At 41.6% G+C, this 16,004-nt stretch overlaps 1 protein-coding gene across 11 annotated transcripts in view; it reads right to left on the reverse strand.

Moving 5' to 3' along the window:
• The window catches only part of TOM1L1 (target of myb1 like 1 membrane trafficking protein), a 58,502-nt gene extending 42,507 nt beyond the window's left edge, over nucleotides 1-15,995 (reverse strand). For 2 of the 11 annotated variants that reach the window (XM_074019286.1, XM_045375037.3), the window contains exons 1-7: nucleotides 15,906-15,995; nucleotides 13,057-13,136; nucleotides 11,018-11,096; nucleotides 3,605-3,754; nucleotides 2,229-2,354; nucleotides 1,369-1,473; nucleotides 252-368 (exon numbers count right to left, since the gene is read on the reverse strand). In XM_074019286.1, the coding sequence (XP_073875387.1) occupies nucleotides 252-368; nucleotides 1,369-1,473; nucleotides 2,229-2,354; nucleotides 3,605-3,754; nucleotides 11,018-11,096; nucleotides 13,057-13,094 (615 nt within the window). In that variant the 5' untranslated portion in view covers nucleotides 13,095-13,136; nucleotides 15,906-15,995. Of the gene's footprint in view, nucleotides 1-154; nucleotides 369-1,368; nucleotides 1,474-2,228; nucleotides 2,355-3,604; nucleotides 3,755-11,017; nucleotides 11,097-13,056; nucleotides 13,170-15,905 lie in introns of all 11 variants that reach the window. The other 9 variants (XM_065531322.2, XM_065531321.2, XM_074019288.1 and 6 more) reach the window with 6 other exon arrangements.
• Nucleotides 15,996-16,004: the final 9 nt, after the last annotated feature.

Genomic DNA, 16,004 nt, shown 5'->3' on the forward strand with positions numbered 1-16,004 from the left:
TTATACATGACCAAGGTTATAACTTACAATAAATTATTTGTTGCAAGAGGCTAAAATCCACGTCTAAGTCACTACCGCATTTCTGACAAAGTCATTCTTGGATATTTTTGTTAAGTTTAGAAATCAATTGAAATGAGGATGTAGGAGGACGTACTAGACAATATTAAGGTGTCTTCCATCTCCAAAGCTCAGAATTTAGAGAATAACTTTAAGAGACACTTTGACTGATTGTCCCTGAAATCGTACAACACCTGCAGAAGCTCTATGTCTTCATGGTTTTCAGACCCAGGCGTATTCTCCATCAATATGGCGGACATCACTCGCACATTCATTTTCACCATATCCAATTCACTGTGCAATTTTCCAATCTGTAGAGAGCAACACAATCACCAGTCAGTGTGGCACACAGAGAATGTGTTCACATTCCTTGTTTCCTGCCCCCATGGGACATTTGCTGGAAGAAAAAATACTTCTGCAAAATTTAATATTTTCAAACTTAAATTTAATTTCATATAAATATACACATAGTTATTTTACAATGTATACCTTGTCACCTTCTAAAAGGACTTGAGATCTCTTGTAATAAACCCCAAAATATGCTTTAGGAATTTTAAAAATGAAAGAAAAAAAAAAAGGTTAGAACCAAATATGAAGAGGGGAGAAGTACTAGGTACCTAGCAGAAGGAGGTACCAGAAACCTGGATAAAATGGCAAAAGTTATCCTGAGTTTCTTGGCAACCGACAGGATAAAAGAAAAACAAATGAGGGTTATCTAGTTCTCATGGTATTAAAGAAGAAAGAAGAAATAAATCTTTTTCCTGTATTAAATTCTAAGAGGAATTAGTCACATGAATTTTTATATAAGAAAAAAATAATAATACAAAGTCTTCAATTATAGTTCCTTTACAGCGGAACGGAAATGGGCTTCATACAATAATTGCTTATCTGTACCTTGGACAAACTGATATACACAAAGAAGTAAATACAATTCAGTTGGCATAATAAATACAAGTAATAAGACTACCATTTACAAAACTCTCTGAAATATGTGACAGTCCTACCAGAAGTAACAGGAATTAGCTCATGGACACTAGATCCAGTCCACAGTCAAGGCTCCACAAAGCCATGAAAGCCACTAGGCAAGCACAACTCTTACAAAGTTGGGCTTTGGAAGTAGACAGAACCAATGGGATTAATCCTTCTTGGAACTGAACTATAAGTCACATAGTATGACTAAGCCTCAGTCTCTTCCTCTGTAAAATAAATGTACCTACATCTCAATGTTGTTAACCAGAAAGGACAAACTGTATATAAGGTGCTTACAAATCAGGAAAACATATCAATAAATACAGTGATTGCTGTTGTTACCTGTTCTGGGACCAATGTAATAGTCGAGTTCTTTGGAGCAATTACAGAAGAAAGAGCTGGTGCAGTAGGGACAGATGTTGGAGGATTTGATGAGATTTGAGCAGTCTATGAGTATAAAATATGGTAATATTATTATGTGAATTAACATAGCCACCCAACGCCAAGTTTTTTCCATTCAGCTAACTCAAGCACTCTCAAACAAAGTCCTGTGTACAGGGTATCTGCCCGGAGTAAATCATCAACTACACAACCCGTCCAGCATTTTGTGAAGAATGCTAAGCAAATGAGATGCCCATAATAAAGCAGGTATTCAACAAGAGGTGGCTATTAGAATTATCATTTACAATTTAATAAAATGCCTTTTTTTTTTTTTTTTTTTTTTACCAAGGGTTTAAGTGATAAACTGCCATGTGAGATTATTGATGCCTTCTCTTTGGACTGTTAATAACAAATGATAGCTCAATTCATGTCAAGTCTGTTTAAGCCACAGCTGACAAGGCATCTCCTTCTCCATCAATGACCCTCCTTGGGTCAATGCCACATCTCCAACCTTGGGCGGCGAGGTGAAAGCTCAAGGCTCTAGGCCAGTGCTTCTCAACATAAATGTACAGAGAAAACACCTGGAAATCTTGTAAAAAGGGAGGTTCTGATTAGTCTAGGGTGGAGCAAGCCAAACAAACTTTCACACTTTAAGTAGCAAAATCCCAAGTCTCGGTTATTCTATGAGATATTGCAATATCCTTCTAATAAATTCATCTTTTTGCTTAAGCTTAAGTGGATTTGGGGTTGTCTCTTGCAATGAGAAAAGACCCAACTGATATACTACTATACTCTCCATGGGTCAAAGAAAGGCCTCTTACCTCTTGTCTTGCTGTTTCAGCCTCTGCTTCTGAGGGAGGAAACTGAACGCCTTTCTTAAGCAGGTCGAGGTATACTTCTTTGACTTCGCTTACATCCACACCTCCTGGGAAACCCTGTGACCAAGCCTGAGTTCAAGAGATGAAAACGTTCCAGAGTTAAAACAGCAACAAAACCAAAACACAATTCTTTTTTTTTTTTTTTTTTGAGACAGTCTCACACTGTTGCCTGGGCTGGAGTGCAATGGCACAATCTCAGCTCACTGCAATCTCCACCTCCCGGGTTCAAGCGATTCTCCTGCCTCAGCCTCCCGAGTATCTGGGAATTACAGGTGCCCACCACCACGTCTGCCTTATTTTTTGTATTTTTTAGTAGAGATGGGGTTTCACTGTGTTGGCTAGGCTGGTCTCGAACTCCTGACCTTGTGATCTGCCCACCTCGGCCTCCCAATGTACTGGGATTACAGGCGTGAGCCACCACGCCCGGCTGAAAACACAATTCTTAAGCTCCTGATAGAAAATGAGAGATCAATAATTATGTACCCCACTCAGAAAGAGAAAGCTACTTTTGAATGCCATGGGCAAAATGCTCATTTTCAAAGGCTAGGAAAATATAAAATATTTTATTTTTATTTTTTATTTTTTTTGAGATGGAGTCTTGCTCTGTTGCCCAGGCTGCAATGCAGTGGCGAGATCTCGGCTCACTGCAAGCTCCACCTCCTGGGTCCACGCCATTCTCCTGCCTCAGCCTCCCAAGTAGCTGGGACTACAGGCGCCCGCCACCACGCCTGGCTAATTTTTTTTTTTTGTATTTTTAGTAGAGACGGGGTTTCACCGTGTTAGCCAGGATGGTCTCAATCTCCTGACCTCATGATCCACCTGCCTCGGCCTCCCAAAGTGCTGGGATTACAGGCATGAGCCACCGCGCCCGGCCCAAAATATTTTAAATCAGACTTCCATGCCTCAAAATCTTGAAGAAACCCTAAGATATATACTATCAATTGTTTTTTGCTGCTCTGAATCCAAAATTAACAGATTCCAAAACAACATCAGTAGCTCTTTTTCCAAGTAACCTTGAATTAGTCAGTTAGTTGGAACAGTTTCCCAACCTGCAAAATGAACATACACATCATTGTCTTTCCTATTTGACACAGATAAAATAGAAACTGAGAGGAAAGTAGGGAAATGACTACAAATCTTCAGAAAAAGTGTACCATCCAATGCCAAAAAATTATTATTACACAGAAACTAAAAATAGCAAAAATGCTTTTCTGGCTCAATCCAAGACATATAAAAGATAAGCAAAACAATCAGGAGGTAAGCTGTGAAATCCCTAATCTTAGAAATTTACCATCCCATGAGGTATACAACAGACTTACCTTAATGAAATTCAAGATTCTATTCTGAATGTCTAATGGCAAGTTGTATCTAGGATTCAGTAGCTTAACTAAATTCTCTTTAACAAATTCCTTCTTCACAATCAGAGTCTGGAAACTTGGACCACAGTTCTGCACGCACATGTCAATAAGCTAAATTAGAAAAATAAATTAAACATTATATTTATCTGGCAAAACCACCTCCTAAAAATGTAAGGGAAAAACTGCTAAATAATAATTTCCACCAGCATACTAATTAACAAACATAATTTAGTATCTACTAAAATATATGGCAAAATGTTAGGTTCTGGGGATATGTGGAAATATGAGCATAATGTAACAGTCTAGAGGACAGACTTATCGAGGAGTCCCAGCACATCCAAAAGGGAATTAACCAGCAATGCAGAGTACTAAATGCTAAATGCTGAAGGGACGTGCAGGCCAAACATATGAGCTACAGATGGAATAATATCTGTCCCAGTTTACCCAGGGTAGCACAGGTATATTCCCAATGTCCTGTTTATTAATGATGACACACCCTTTCACTTTCAAAAATGTCCTGGTTTGGATGATGAATTACACAGTCACCCTAGCTATAGGTCCTTATAGGCAAGAGTGATTATTTAGGGCTAGGTGGTCTTACAAGACTTTTGGAAAAGGCTAATTGGAAGCTGGGCTTTGCAAAATGGCTAAGAACAGTAAAAATGAGTATAGAGCTATATTCCAGACAGAGAAATTGTATGAAAACTATATAAATGTGGAAAAGTGGGTAAGTTATGAAGGGGGAGATAAGTACTCTGGTCTGTCTCTAGCAGAGGCATCTTGAAAAAGGTAAATTGGGGAGACTGTAAAGATAGGGTAGATAAAGTCTGTCCAGGTTGTAGAGAAGTTTGTGTGGCAGTGCAAAGGGTGTGGATATTATCTTGAAGGCACTAAGAAGTTACGGAGGGTCTCTGTTAGTTTGTCACCATCACACCTTTACCCTGAAATTGAGGAAAAGGTTAATGTGCGCAAAGTACTATTCTGGATAGGTTGTCAGGCAGCACTCTGCAAAGGCAAGTGGAGGGAGAAGAAACCTGGAATGACAGAAAGATCCACTAGCAACCCACTAGTTCAGGCATGAGATACAAAAGGCCTAAACTAAGATGATGTGGGTACAAGAAAAGGAGTCACGACAGAATTATGAAGGAAGAACTTTGAATGACAGTGCTGGTCAAAAAAGGAAGATGACTGAAAGTTAAGTGACTCTCATTCTGCATGAGGACCCCTGTGATGGAAATTTGGAAGAGGGGGTGGTATGGCTGGTCTAGGGGTAGAAATGACGGGCTGAAATTTAGATATTTTGAGTTCAAAAGATAAGGGACATTTAAGTAGGTGTTTAGCAGTGAGCTGGACACACACAGCTATAGTTCAAGAGAGTGAAGGACCAAAATTGAGTTATCAAGGCTGCCTACAATGAGAAGAGAGGAAGAAGGGCTGAAACACTGGGGTTCACCTATTACACAGGCCAGCGAAAATCCAAGGAAGGCAATCAAAGAGTAACTGACAGAAAATGAAGCACAAAATCAGGAGTACATAAGGCACCCCTTTGGTAAAGTCAAAAGAAAAGTTTCCTGGAGGATGGGGTGTTATACAGTTAAGAATATGCACTAAGGAACACCAGTTCCCTTGAAAAACACATTTGCGATAAAGCAACGTGAGCAGAAGCTTGACTAAGAAAGAATGAGCCGATACTGAAGAACTGCATGCAGAAAGTAGATTTCTAAAAGTAATCTAAAAACAAAATTAAATCTTTAGTTTCCATGCTACAACCTCAAATTAGAAAGGTCATAGAAACCATTAACATGACCAGGATAATCATCTCTGCAGAATAGAAGCCCTAAAAATGGACTTCATGCCATGCTTTGTCTTTGTATTTTTAGTCTGTCTTTAATGGAAATACATAAAGTGGCAGCAGGTATGAACGCTATAGTTTTAAAGCACTGTGATCAAGAAGGTAATCAGAAAATACAGAAGGTGAGCACGTGTAGCTGTGTGAAACACAGCGAAAACCTTTAAGGCAAAGGAAAATAAAAACAAAATCCAAAACATACTGAGATGAATCTATACTAGTGCAGGTTGTTAAGACAAAGTTGGAAAGTTGAATAACATGCCATTTAGCTTGATGGATTATTATAATGAGTATAATGAGTTTTTAATGGGTGAAATGCTGAAAGGAAACGTGCCTCTAGCTCAATGTGAGTTTACAGAAATATTTCACCTAACTAGTTGTACAGTCTTAGGCAAATACCTAGGCTCCAAGTCTCATTCTCTCTAGGCATATATATATATATATTTTTTCTTTTTGACACAGGGTCTCACTCTCTCATCTAGGCTGGAGTGCAGTGGTGCAATCTCGACTCACTGCAACCTCTGCCTCTCGGGTTCAGGTGATTCTCATGCCTCAGCCTTCTAAGTAGCTGAGATTATAGGCGTGCACCACCATGCCCAGCTAATGTTTGTATTTTTAGCAGAGATGGGGTTTTGCCACGTTGGCCAGGCTGGTCTCGAACTCCTAGCCTCAGGTGATCCACCCACCTCAGCCTCCCGAAGTGCTGGGATTATACGCATGAACCACCACACCTGGCCCTCACAAACAAATTTTTATCTTTGGTGCAACAAGATTTTATGATAATGAGTAACACTCCCAGGAGGAACATGCACAAAATCAAAGAGTCAACATGAAATGCTAAAAATGTGAACATCTGGAGATTAGCAGTCATGCCTTTTGTGTTTTCCCATTAGAATCAAGAATGCCAGGACTAATTACTTCTACATCACCTCCTCTATTATATCACCAGAACCTCTTTTACCCTCCAACTCACTCAGATAAGTAATAAAACCTACTGTGGGAAATTAAATTAAAATTAAATATGTTGTTTTCATATATTCTGAAATTGAACTTGGTGCAAATGTGTTCAGATAACCTATATTTGGAAATAAGACAAATAAGAATCCATAATCTGAGGTGGGATTGAAAACTCTGGAGCCAAGGAACAAAGAGAGACTGAAGTGGGTGACTCCAGGCTTCACTGATCTCTTGGGCTTAGCTGGGCAAATCACTTATCCTAAGCCTCAGTGTCCTTATCTGCAAAATGGACATAATATCTCCCTCTAGAGACTTGTTGAAAGGCCCAAATGAAACATAACAAAGAGCGTGACACAAAGCAGGACCTCAATACATGGCAACTATTTAGATCATCTTCCACGGAGAACTTCCTAGCAGGACTGAATGTGATGATTAGCTGACCTAAGTATTTTAAGAGAGGGCTGGAATCAAAAGAGATTTTCTCACTGTAAATTTCCAAACCAGGCACAGTGACAACAACCAGGTTTCAGGGCCATCAGAGCTACACCTGGGTCATGAATAGTGCCTTCACCAAGGTGACTACCCCAGCCTAGAGGCCTCACTCCTCTCAGTCCCTCCAATTGCAACAAGCTCTTGGGGGGACAACCACATGGTTTTGTTTTGCTTTGTTTTGTTTTGTTTCAACACAGAGTCTCGCTTTGTCACCCAGGATGGAGTGCAGTGGCACAATCTAGGCTCACTGCAACCTCCGCTTCCTGGGTTCAAGCAATTGTCCTGCCTCAGCCTCCCAAGTAGCTGGGATTACAGGCACATGCCACCATGCCCGGCTAATTTCTGTATTTTCAGTAAAGACAGGGTTTCACCATGTTGCCCAGGCTGGTCTCTAACTCCTGACCTCAAGTGATCCACCCTTGTGGGCCTCCCAAACTGCTGGCATTACAGGCACGAGCCACTGAACCCAGCCTGATATTTTGTTTCACTAGTAAATTTGCCAAAGGAGAATAAACCAAGCTTTTCCTTCATTATTATTTTCAACCACATTTTACACATCCTATGAAACCCCTGAAGCTCACTGCTTAGGGGGTGCTCCACAAAGGCCTATTAACTAATTGATTCTTAGGAACCTGTTCAACCACTTTCTATTTGACACTAATAGTAGCCTCTTGCTGAGATTTATCACAATTGACTCATTCAAGAAGAGAATACTTCCTGGCTCAGAGTAATAAAGCCTGGAAACAAAATTCTGCTGAAACACAAAACTGCTCTACCGACTGATGGTAGGAAATCATAGTACAGTCAGATTCCATTAAAGCCTAATCAAGGTTAACACGTCCATGGAGAACTCAACATGACAGATAACATAAAGAATATTTATAACTGAATTTGACAGGCTCTCATCACTTTACATTAATAAAATGGAAATGTCATATATAGGGATTACTTTTTAAAGAGTTTACTAGTAAACTTATAATTGCGTTTGACAGACATGGGTGACTCCTTCTGTGACTAATTCCCCTCATAATTAAATTTGGCTTATGTGAATATTAAAGTCAGTTTTGAGGCCCTAAGCACACCTCTGCAAGGCAGGGAGTAGTCTGAGGTGAGGTGACTGGACCATTAAATACACCACTTGGGGAAATCAGCATGAAGAGATGAAGAGTCAAAGGCCTATTTAAAGAAAATCCAAGGAAAACCCAGGTGTTTTTCCTGACTTTAATGTACTGTGACCCCAAGGATGAAGGTGTATTCTGACTGGTGACTCTTGCCTGTTTTTAGGCACAGGCTTTAGATTCTCTTGTTCGCACACATTGGACAGAACCCATAAGGTAAGGTAGCTACAGATCTGAGGTGGAACAGATCATGGGAACGGCAGCGAGCTGGTAGTCAGGCTTGAGAGATTAGACTACCTGATGAGAAGGAAGAGTGGAAGCCCAAAGAGAAACAGAGGGCCAGAGGCACGACACTCTGGAATAACCCAGCTTCCTCAAGGAGGGTCCCTGGTCCATCGTCATAGCGAGGGAACCATGATGGAAGAAGATATGGAGGCGGGATTAAGAAGCAACCACTGACACATCAAGTAGGCTTGGGCACAATGGAGGAAGCGGCAAACTGTTATGAATGGTGAACACCTGTAAAAAGCAAAATAATAATACCCCATGCTGAAATAGAGAAGGTGGCATAAATTAGTCTTCTGCCCTTCTCTTCCTTACTGAATTCTCCTAACCTTTGGCACCCTTGAGATATCCCAGATATACCACGAGAATGGCTTACGTGAATATTAAAGTCAGTTTTGAGGCCCTATGCACACCTCTGCAAGGGAGTGAGTACTCTGAGGTGAGGTGACTGGACCATTAAATACACAGTTTGAGGAAATCCGCATGAAGATAAAGGGTCAAAGGCCTATTTAAAGAAAATCCAAGCAAAAGGGTACATCTACCCATCTTTCTACTCCCGTTCTACAGTACCTTCCATTAGCCCTTGAGTCTTCCCGGATACTAGGAGAGATGGGATTAGGTGTGTGTATGAGGGTGTGGTGCTTAATCATTAATCCAGTCAACATCTGATATACCTGGCCCTGTACTACACAGGAAGAAACTAAAGACACAAAGGAAACACAGTAGCCTGCTCTTTTAAGAGGCTTGATTCATTCTGAGAAACAAAGAAGTATGAGGCAAGGGCATGGAATTTAGAATCTGAGGACTGGGATCAAATCTTGCCTATGCTATGTAATAGCCATTTTCATCTTGGAAATAAATCAGTTTCTCTTAGTCTCAATTTCTTCATCTGTGAAATGGAGTTAATAATAGAACTACTTCACAGGGTGGTCAAGAACATTGACAGGTGCCAGGCATTTCTATCAGTGACCCATCGTTCTGGGATTTCTACAGAAGTGCCTCACTCTTCTCTCCATAATCTCCTCCATTCTGTGACCTTCAAGAGTTAAGGATAGGTGAGAGGTTCAAAAAAAAAAAAAAAAAAAAAAAAAAGGTGAAGGGGGAAAATGCCTCTAAAACTATATTCAGATCCCAACGTGAAGGGTTTCTTTAATGATCAAATCATGAAGACCGTTCATTGCATTTCTGCTCATTCAGTGAGCCTATGCAAGATGTCCATTTTCTTCTACATGTAACTAGAAACCAGGAGCTATGCTCACATATGCCCCAAAGTCCTCTTGATAAAGACTAATGCTCCTAAGGCAGTGTGATGCTGGCTGATTAGTGCCGTGACCATGCACAGTCTTCGGCTGGGCTGAGATAAACAAAGGCGTGCAGAATAAATCAGAAAGCTACACAGCTCACTCTCAGGCAGCAGGCAGGGCTTGCAACACATACTAAAGTAAAAAGGACAACTCACCAACGTGACTGAAGAGGTCATATGGCCAAGGATGGTGGGAAAATGGGAACACGTCAAATAAGAGTCCACACTTAAATAACAGACAATACAACACACAGGAGAATTGCTTAAACCAACATAGAACATTCTCCAAATCATGCCAGGCAGCAGAACTTGGTTGGAATTTAATGAGCTGAGAGCATCTCAGGATTCCACAAAGCTGTTCAAGTGAGGTAGAAAGCTAACAAGGAGGTATTTTTCAAAATTTCAATTCTCATCTTAAATTATGGTTAATTAATACATGCACAAACTTTATTATTATTATTATTTTTTTTTAAGAAGGAGTCTTGCTCTGTTGCTCAAGCTGGAGGGCAGTGGTGCGATCTTGACTCACTGCAACCTCCACCTCCTGGGTTCAAGCAATTCTCCTGTCTCAGCCTCCCGAGTAGCTGGGACTACAGGCACACGCCACCACGCCCGGCTACTTTTTGTATTTTTAGTAGAGACGGGGTTTCACCATATTGGTCAGGCTGGTCTCAAACTTCTGACCTCAGGGGATCCACCTGCCTTGGCCTCCCAAAGTGCTAGGATTATAGGCGTGAGCCGCCATGCCCAGACACAAACTTTTTTTTTTTTTTTTTTAAGAGTTGAGGTCTCTCTTTGTCACTCAGGCTGAGGTACAGGGGCATGATCATAGCTCACTGCCATCTTGAATTCCTGGGTTCAAGTGATTGTCCTGCCTCAGCCCCCTAAGTGGCTGGGGCTACAGATGCAGGCTACCATGTCTGGCTACTTTTTAAATATTTTGTAGAGACAGGGTCTCACCATCTTGCCCAGGCTATTCTCAAACTCCCGGGCTCAAGCAATCATCCCACCTCGATGCTGGGATTATAGGCATGAGCCATCACACCCAGCCAATACACAAAGTTCTTCATCAGTTCACCATGTATAATACATGTTAACCACTAATTCCCATCTCCTGACCAAGAACAATTGATTTTTCAGGAACAAGCTCTTCCCGTGAAATTAAATGCTATTACAAAGAACTCAACTTTCTTTATTCTGCAATTCTCATAAATGAAGAGTTTTAACTCATACTGTACACAACTCTTAGGTCATCTATTAGCTAACCTATTAGTTTTCTCAGAATACTTACTTCTTATTTTGTACCCAGGATTAAAAACGTAACTATAGCTTGAGAAATTGAGTCTTACTTATAAAATTAAAGTACTTACTGACAAGGTAAGTTGGATTTCTTTATGATTGTAGTTTTTGGAAATCCTTTTCTTCAAAGCTTTCACTGCATCTTTTGGCCTATGGTAATAAATACACTGAAATCACCAATTCAGGCATTGCTGAAAATAATCAGTCTCTCTGAAAAGCAACGTGCATTTGGAGAGAGGAATGGCTAAGGAGAAAACCAAGGCCTTGGTCCTACTGTGGGACCCTACACGAATGACTTCACTTCTTGAACCTAAATTTCTTCACACATACAGGCAGAAAATACCACCTACCCCCTTATGAGAATCAAATACAATATTTTTGTACAAATCTATTACCTAGAAAGCACCACCCATGAAATGCGCTCATTCCTGTATCCCTCTATCAATGCACAGAACCAACTTATAGGAAATGCAACTTCTGAAACAACAAATGTTACCATTTTAATTAAAACTATTAGTATTTCCTGAGCACCCTACAGACAAGGGGATGTAAGAGGAATTACAACAAACTAGGTCAGCTGCCAATACGCCACAATTTTACGTTACAAAGAACTGTTTGTATGGGTCCAAATTTAAGAGTCTCTTTTTGTATTATCAATGAATTGGTATTATCAATGAAAATGTTCCCAGAGGAACTAAACATGGTAAATAGAATTATAGGAAAAAAAACCATACACACTTAAAAGTACTAACCAGCTTGTAATCCCAGCACTCTGGGAGGCCGAGACGGGCGGATCATGAGGTCAGGAGATCGAGACCATCCTGGCTAACACAGTGAAACCCCGTCTCTACTAAAAAATACGAAAAACTAGCCGGGCGAGGTGGTGGGCACCTGTAGTCCCAGCTACTCGGGAGACTGAGGCAGGAGAATGGCGTGAACCCGGGAGGCGGAGCTTGCAGTGAGCCGAGATTGCACCACTGCTCTCCAGCCTGGGCAACAGAGCGAGACTCCGTCTCAAAAAAAAAAAAAAAAAAGTACTAACCATAAGCACTTTCCATTTATTTATAACCAATAATTTTGATGTTTTCTTTATCAATATAAGCTAGACTAAATCTCTTTTACTGTCAGTTATCACTTTAATATGCACAGGAAAATTACCAGAATTGTGTTCCAAAGAATAACTTGTAATTGACTACATGCAAACCAGTTTGTTCTTCTTAATGACTTTTTTCTTACAACTTCGATTCTCTAAAGTTTAAGAAGTTTAAGGGCAAAAGATAGCACATGCTATAAGAATACAGCTTAAACATGGGTGAGTTGACATTCAGAAGGAAAAAAATTGTCCTGTGACAAGGAGGAAAAGAGACTGCTATATTGTTTCCTGGTTACTAAAGACAATTGCCCAGAAATAGGTCACCACCAGGAGTCAACCAGCTTCTTGATAATATTTGACGGTTTCATCAAATACTGGCCATGGGAGCTGGAGATATTCCTAAAGAAGGAAACAATCTCTCTTTTTCTATCTTTTTTTTTTTTGAGACAGAGTCTCGCTCTGTTGCCCAGGCTGGAGAGCAGTGGTGCAATCTCAGCTCACTGCAAGCTCCGCCTCCCGGGTTCACGCCGTTCTCCTGCCTCAGTCTCCCGAGTAACTGGGACTACAGGCGCCTGCCACCACGCCCGGCTAATTTTCTGTATTTTTAGTAATGACGGGGTTTCACCGTGTTAGTCAGGATGGTCTCGATCTCCTGACCTCGTGATCCACCCGCCTCAGCCTCCCAAAGTGCTGGGATTACAGGCGTGAGGCACTGCACCTGGCCTTTCCCAATCTTTTAAAAAGAAGCAATTTGAGCTTCACAGTGACAAAATTTGAAACTGTTAAAGAAACTGCCAAGAGGAAAAAAATGATAGTGGATTTATAGATACTCTACATGCTGAAGCAAGCAGCTGCCCCAATATTTCAATCTGACAAGTCTTCAAAAGGTAGAGAGCGCCTAATGAATGATGAAAACACTCTTTCAACAACAAAACTGAAACATTTGCAAGAGAAAACGTGCTGTAGTTCTGATGCTTCTTATCAGAGGCAAATACACGGAAACTATGCTGTACTCACCCATCCTGGGTAGTGTTAATTATGTCACAGATGTGCATGAACTGGCCCCAATCTTCAGTCTGAACTCCAGCAAATGTAGCCTTTTCTGCCAAGAAAAAGCTGTTGAGTCTGAGCTACGACAGAATAAAAAATGTCTGGTATTCCTGAAATAATCTGCCTAGGCTGCACTAGCAAGTGTCATTAAGTGTATATTGCCAAAGGGCAAAGTGATTTTTTTTGGAACCGTTCTCAGTAATTCAGGAATCAATCAGAACCCAAGTTCAGAGTGCTGTTGCAGCAACAGTAATGAGTGATCTATTAATAAAGACTGCAAGCACAATACCTGGCCACAGGCCCAGGCCAGGCCAGCTAAATCTCCACCTGCCTGGCTTTCAGACAAGGGAACTAGGGCTTAGTGAGCAGCTACCTACAAGGTGAACTGCATAGTGCTACGTATTTTATCATATGCAATCTCATTTAACCCACTGTTAGAGATGATGAGACAGAAGTTGAGAGAGGTTAGGAAATTACCAAAGTCATACAGTCAGTATGAAGTAGAATTGGCATTCAAATCTACGTTGTTTGGTCTCACTGTTTGTTTTTAAAAATAATTTATTCTCTGGGGGGACAGGAGGAAAGAATTTTTAAAGGAGAGAAGTAATCCGTTGGTCTTAGGAGCCAAAATATTGGCATAACTCCAAATAATAGTAACATATTTATTCTCCTATCATCTTAATCTCACGATTCCTTCTAATTTTACCAATTATTATAACTTCAACCAATACTTGCAAAGACACTGCTTATCTCGACTACGTAAAAACTTCCATTGCATACACTTTTACTATCAGTCTTAATTGTTTCAAACTGGCACTGAGTAACTATCCAAACTAATAATAACAAGCATCTAAACTAACCACAGCTGCACCAGGCTGACCAGAATGTTTCTGCACTTGGAACCCTATCATTAGATAATCAGGCAATACAAGATGTTACCTGGAAAGGGTAATGGAACACTCAACATGAATGCGCTAACATCTTCCTAAGAGAAGGATAAGATCCCTAAGAATGAAAACACAGGGTTCTGGGGGAAATGGAGAAAAAACCAAAAAGGATAGAGAAGGGAAAGAAAGAATAAGGACTTGTTTCGGGGAACCCCAAAGTTTGGCTTGCTTTCAATCAAGGAAAAGAACCACTTGAGGCCGGGTGCGGTGGCTCACGCCTGTAATCCCAATCACTTTGGGAGGCCGAGGCGGGTGGATCACCTGAGGTCAGGAGGTCGAGACCAGCCCGGTCAGTATGGTGAAACTCCATCTCTACTAAAAATACAAAAATTAGCTGGGCGTGGTGACGTGCACCTGTAGTCCCAGCTACTCGGGAGGCTGAGAAAGGAGAATTGCTTGAACCCGGGAGGCGGATGTTGCAGTGAGCCGAGAGCTACTGCACTCTAGCCTGGGTGACAGAGCGACACTCAAAAAAAAAAAAAAAAAAAACAAAAGCAAAAAACAAAAAACAAACAAAACTTGAATTTGGCACCAAATGGACAAAGCTTATCTTCCTAGAAAACTCCCATTCACCCTTCAAAAGCCACAGTAGAATTCATTTCTCCCTTCCGGTAAGTTTTGTGTGTTTTGCATTTTCTTGCATTGCAAAGGTGCGGCACAAAACCGTGCGGTCTTCCCTACAAGAAAATGAGTTCCCTCAGGTTTGAGATCACGTCTCACCTTGGCCTTACCAGTGCCTGATCCAGGTCCAGACACATAGCTGACAGTTAGTCCATGTTTACAGAATTAAAAAATTAAGCAGATGAATTGCTGAAGTTTCTTTTGCCTATGAAGATACAGTCGGAACCCATTTCTGCTCAGGGTTCATTCTAATATCCAACAAAGCACAGCCATCAAGGGAAAGCATCTCCTCAATGGTAGCTACTCTGACCATTTTATAAGGATGTGTAAACTAAGGTTCTGTTTAAGTGGTGTGTTCGGTGTCACGGCAGTTAGTAGAGCTGTGAGCTAAATTTTCCAAATCTCGGCCTCTTTACTACAACTACTAGGTTCTCAAGATTTCATCACCCCACTAAGTTCCTGACATCATCACACTTTGCCTGGCATTAATATGCACTCGTGCCACACCCAATTCCCAAGGGAGGAATCAGGGAAAAGAGGGAGCAGTGAGCTGGTGCTTGTAAGAGTCCAATCACTGGCTTCTACATACATCATGCAAGGTACATTCGGAGGAGAGAGAAATCTTTTAGGTGGATGCCGGTGTAGTCCCTAGTGGCCTGCAAGAGACCTCCGTGCCCCCAGATGGCTCCTCTGTTCCCCTCCTCTTCACTCCAATGCCAAGCATTTTCATTCTCTTTGTTTACCCAGAAAAGCAATCCAGGTTGTATAAGCTTGGCACTATTGAAAACTGGTTTGGGGAGACCTGCCCCTCACAGTAAGGTCACATCACTTAGTCTCCCAGAGCCTCCTCTTCTGATCTGTAAAACGGGCATAACAATACCGTGCCCTAGAGAGTGTGCGTTTAGGAATAACTTTCCCCTGGCCGAGAAGTTTCTGGTGTCTCCTTGTGGAGGCCCAAATACTCCATGCCTGACTCCCGCGGTTCACCTGTTTGGTTCCACTCCCCAGGAGACATCGAAAGGAAGGTACATTTTTGAGGACTGCGGGTTCTAGAGTGAGTTGGCCAAGAAGGAAACGGACGAAAGGGGGCCGGGTGGAACGCGGGTGCCCTGGGAAAGTTGCTGGGGGAGGGGAAGGATTTTCTCCAAGTTGGACTAACTCCGTCCTCTGCAGGCCGAGAATGGATCAAGCAGGAAAGGATCCCACGGTCCCCTGCCTGCCTGGGCGTCTCTCCCCGCGCCTCCTTACCTATGAGGTGGCCCACGGAGGTCGCGTAGGGATCCCGGTGACTCTTGCCAAACGCCATGGTAGCTCCAGAGGGCCGGGCCCAGGAAATCCGCCTCCACC

This window comes from Macaca fascicularis, chromosome 16 (genome assembly GCF_037993035.2).
Source record: "Macaca fascicularis isolate 582-1 chromosome 16, T2T-MFA8v1.1".
NCBI classification, from domain to species: domain Eukaryota; kingdom Metazoa; phylum Chordata; class Mammalia; order Primates; family Cercopithecidae; genus Macaca; species Macaca fascicularis.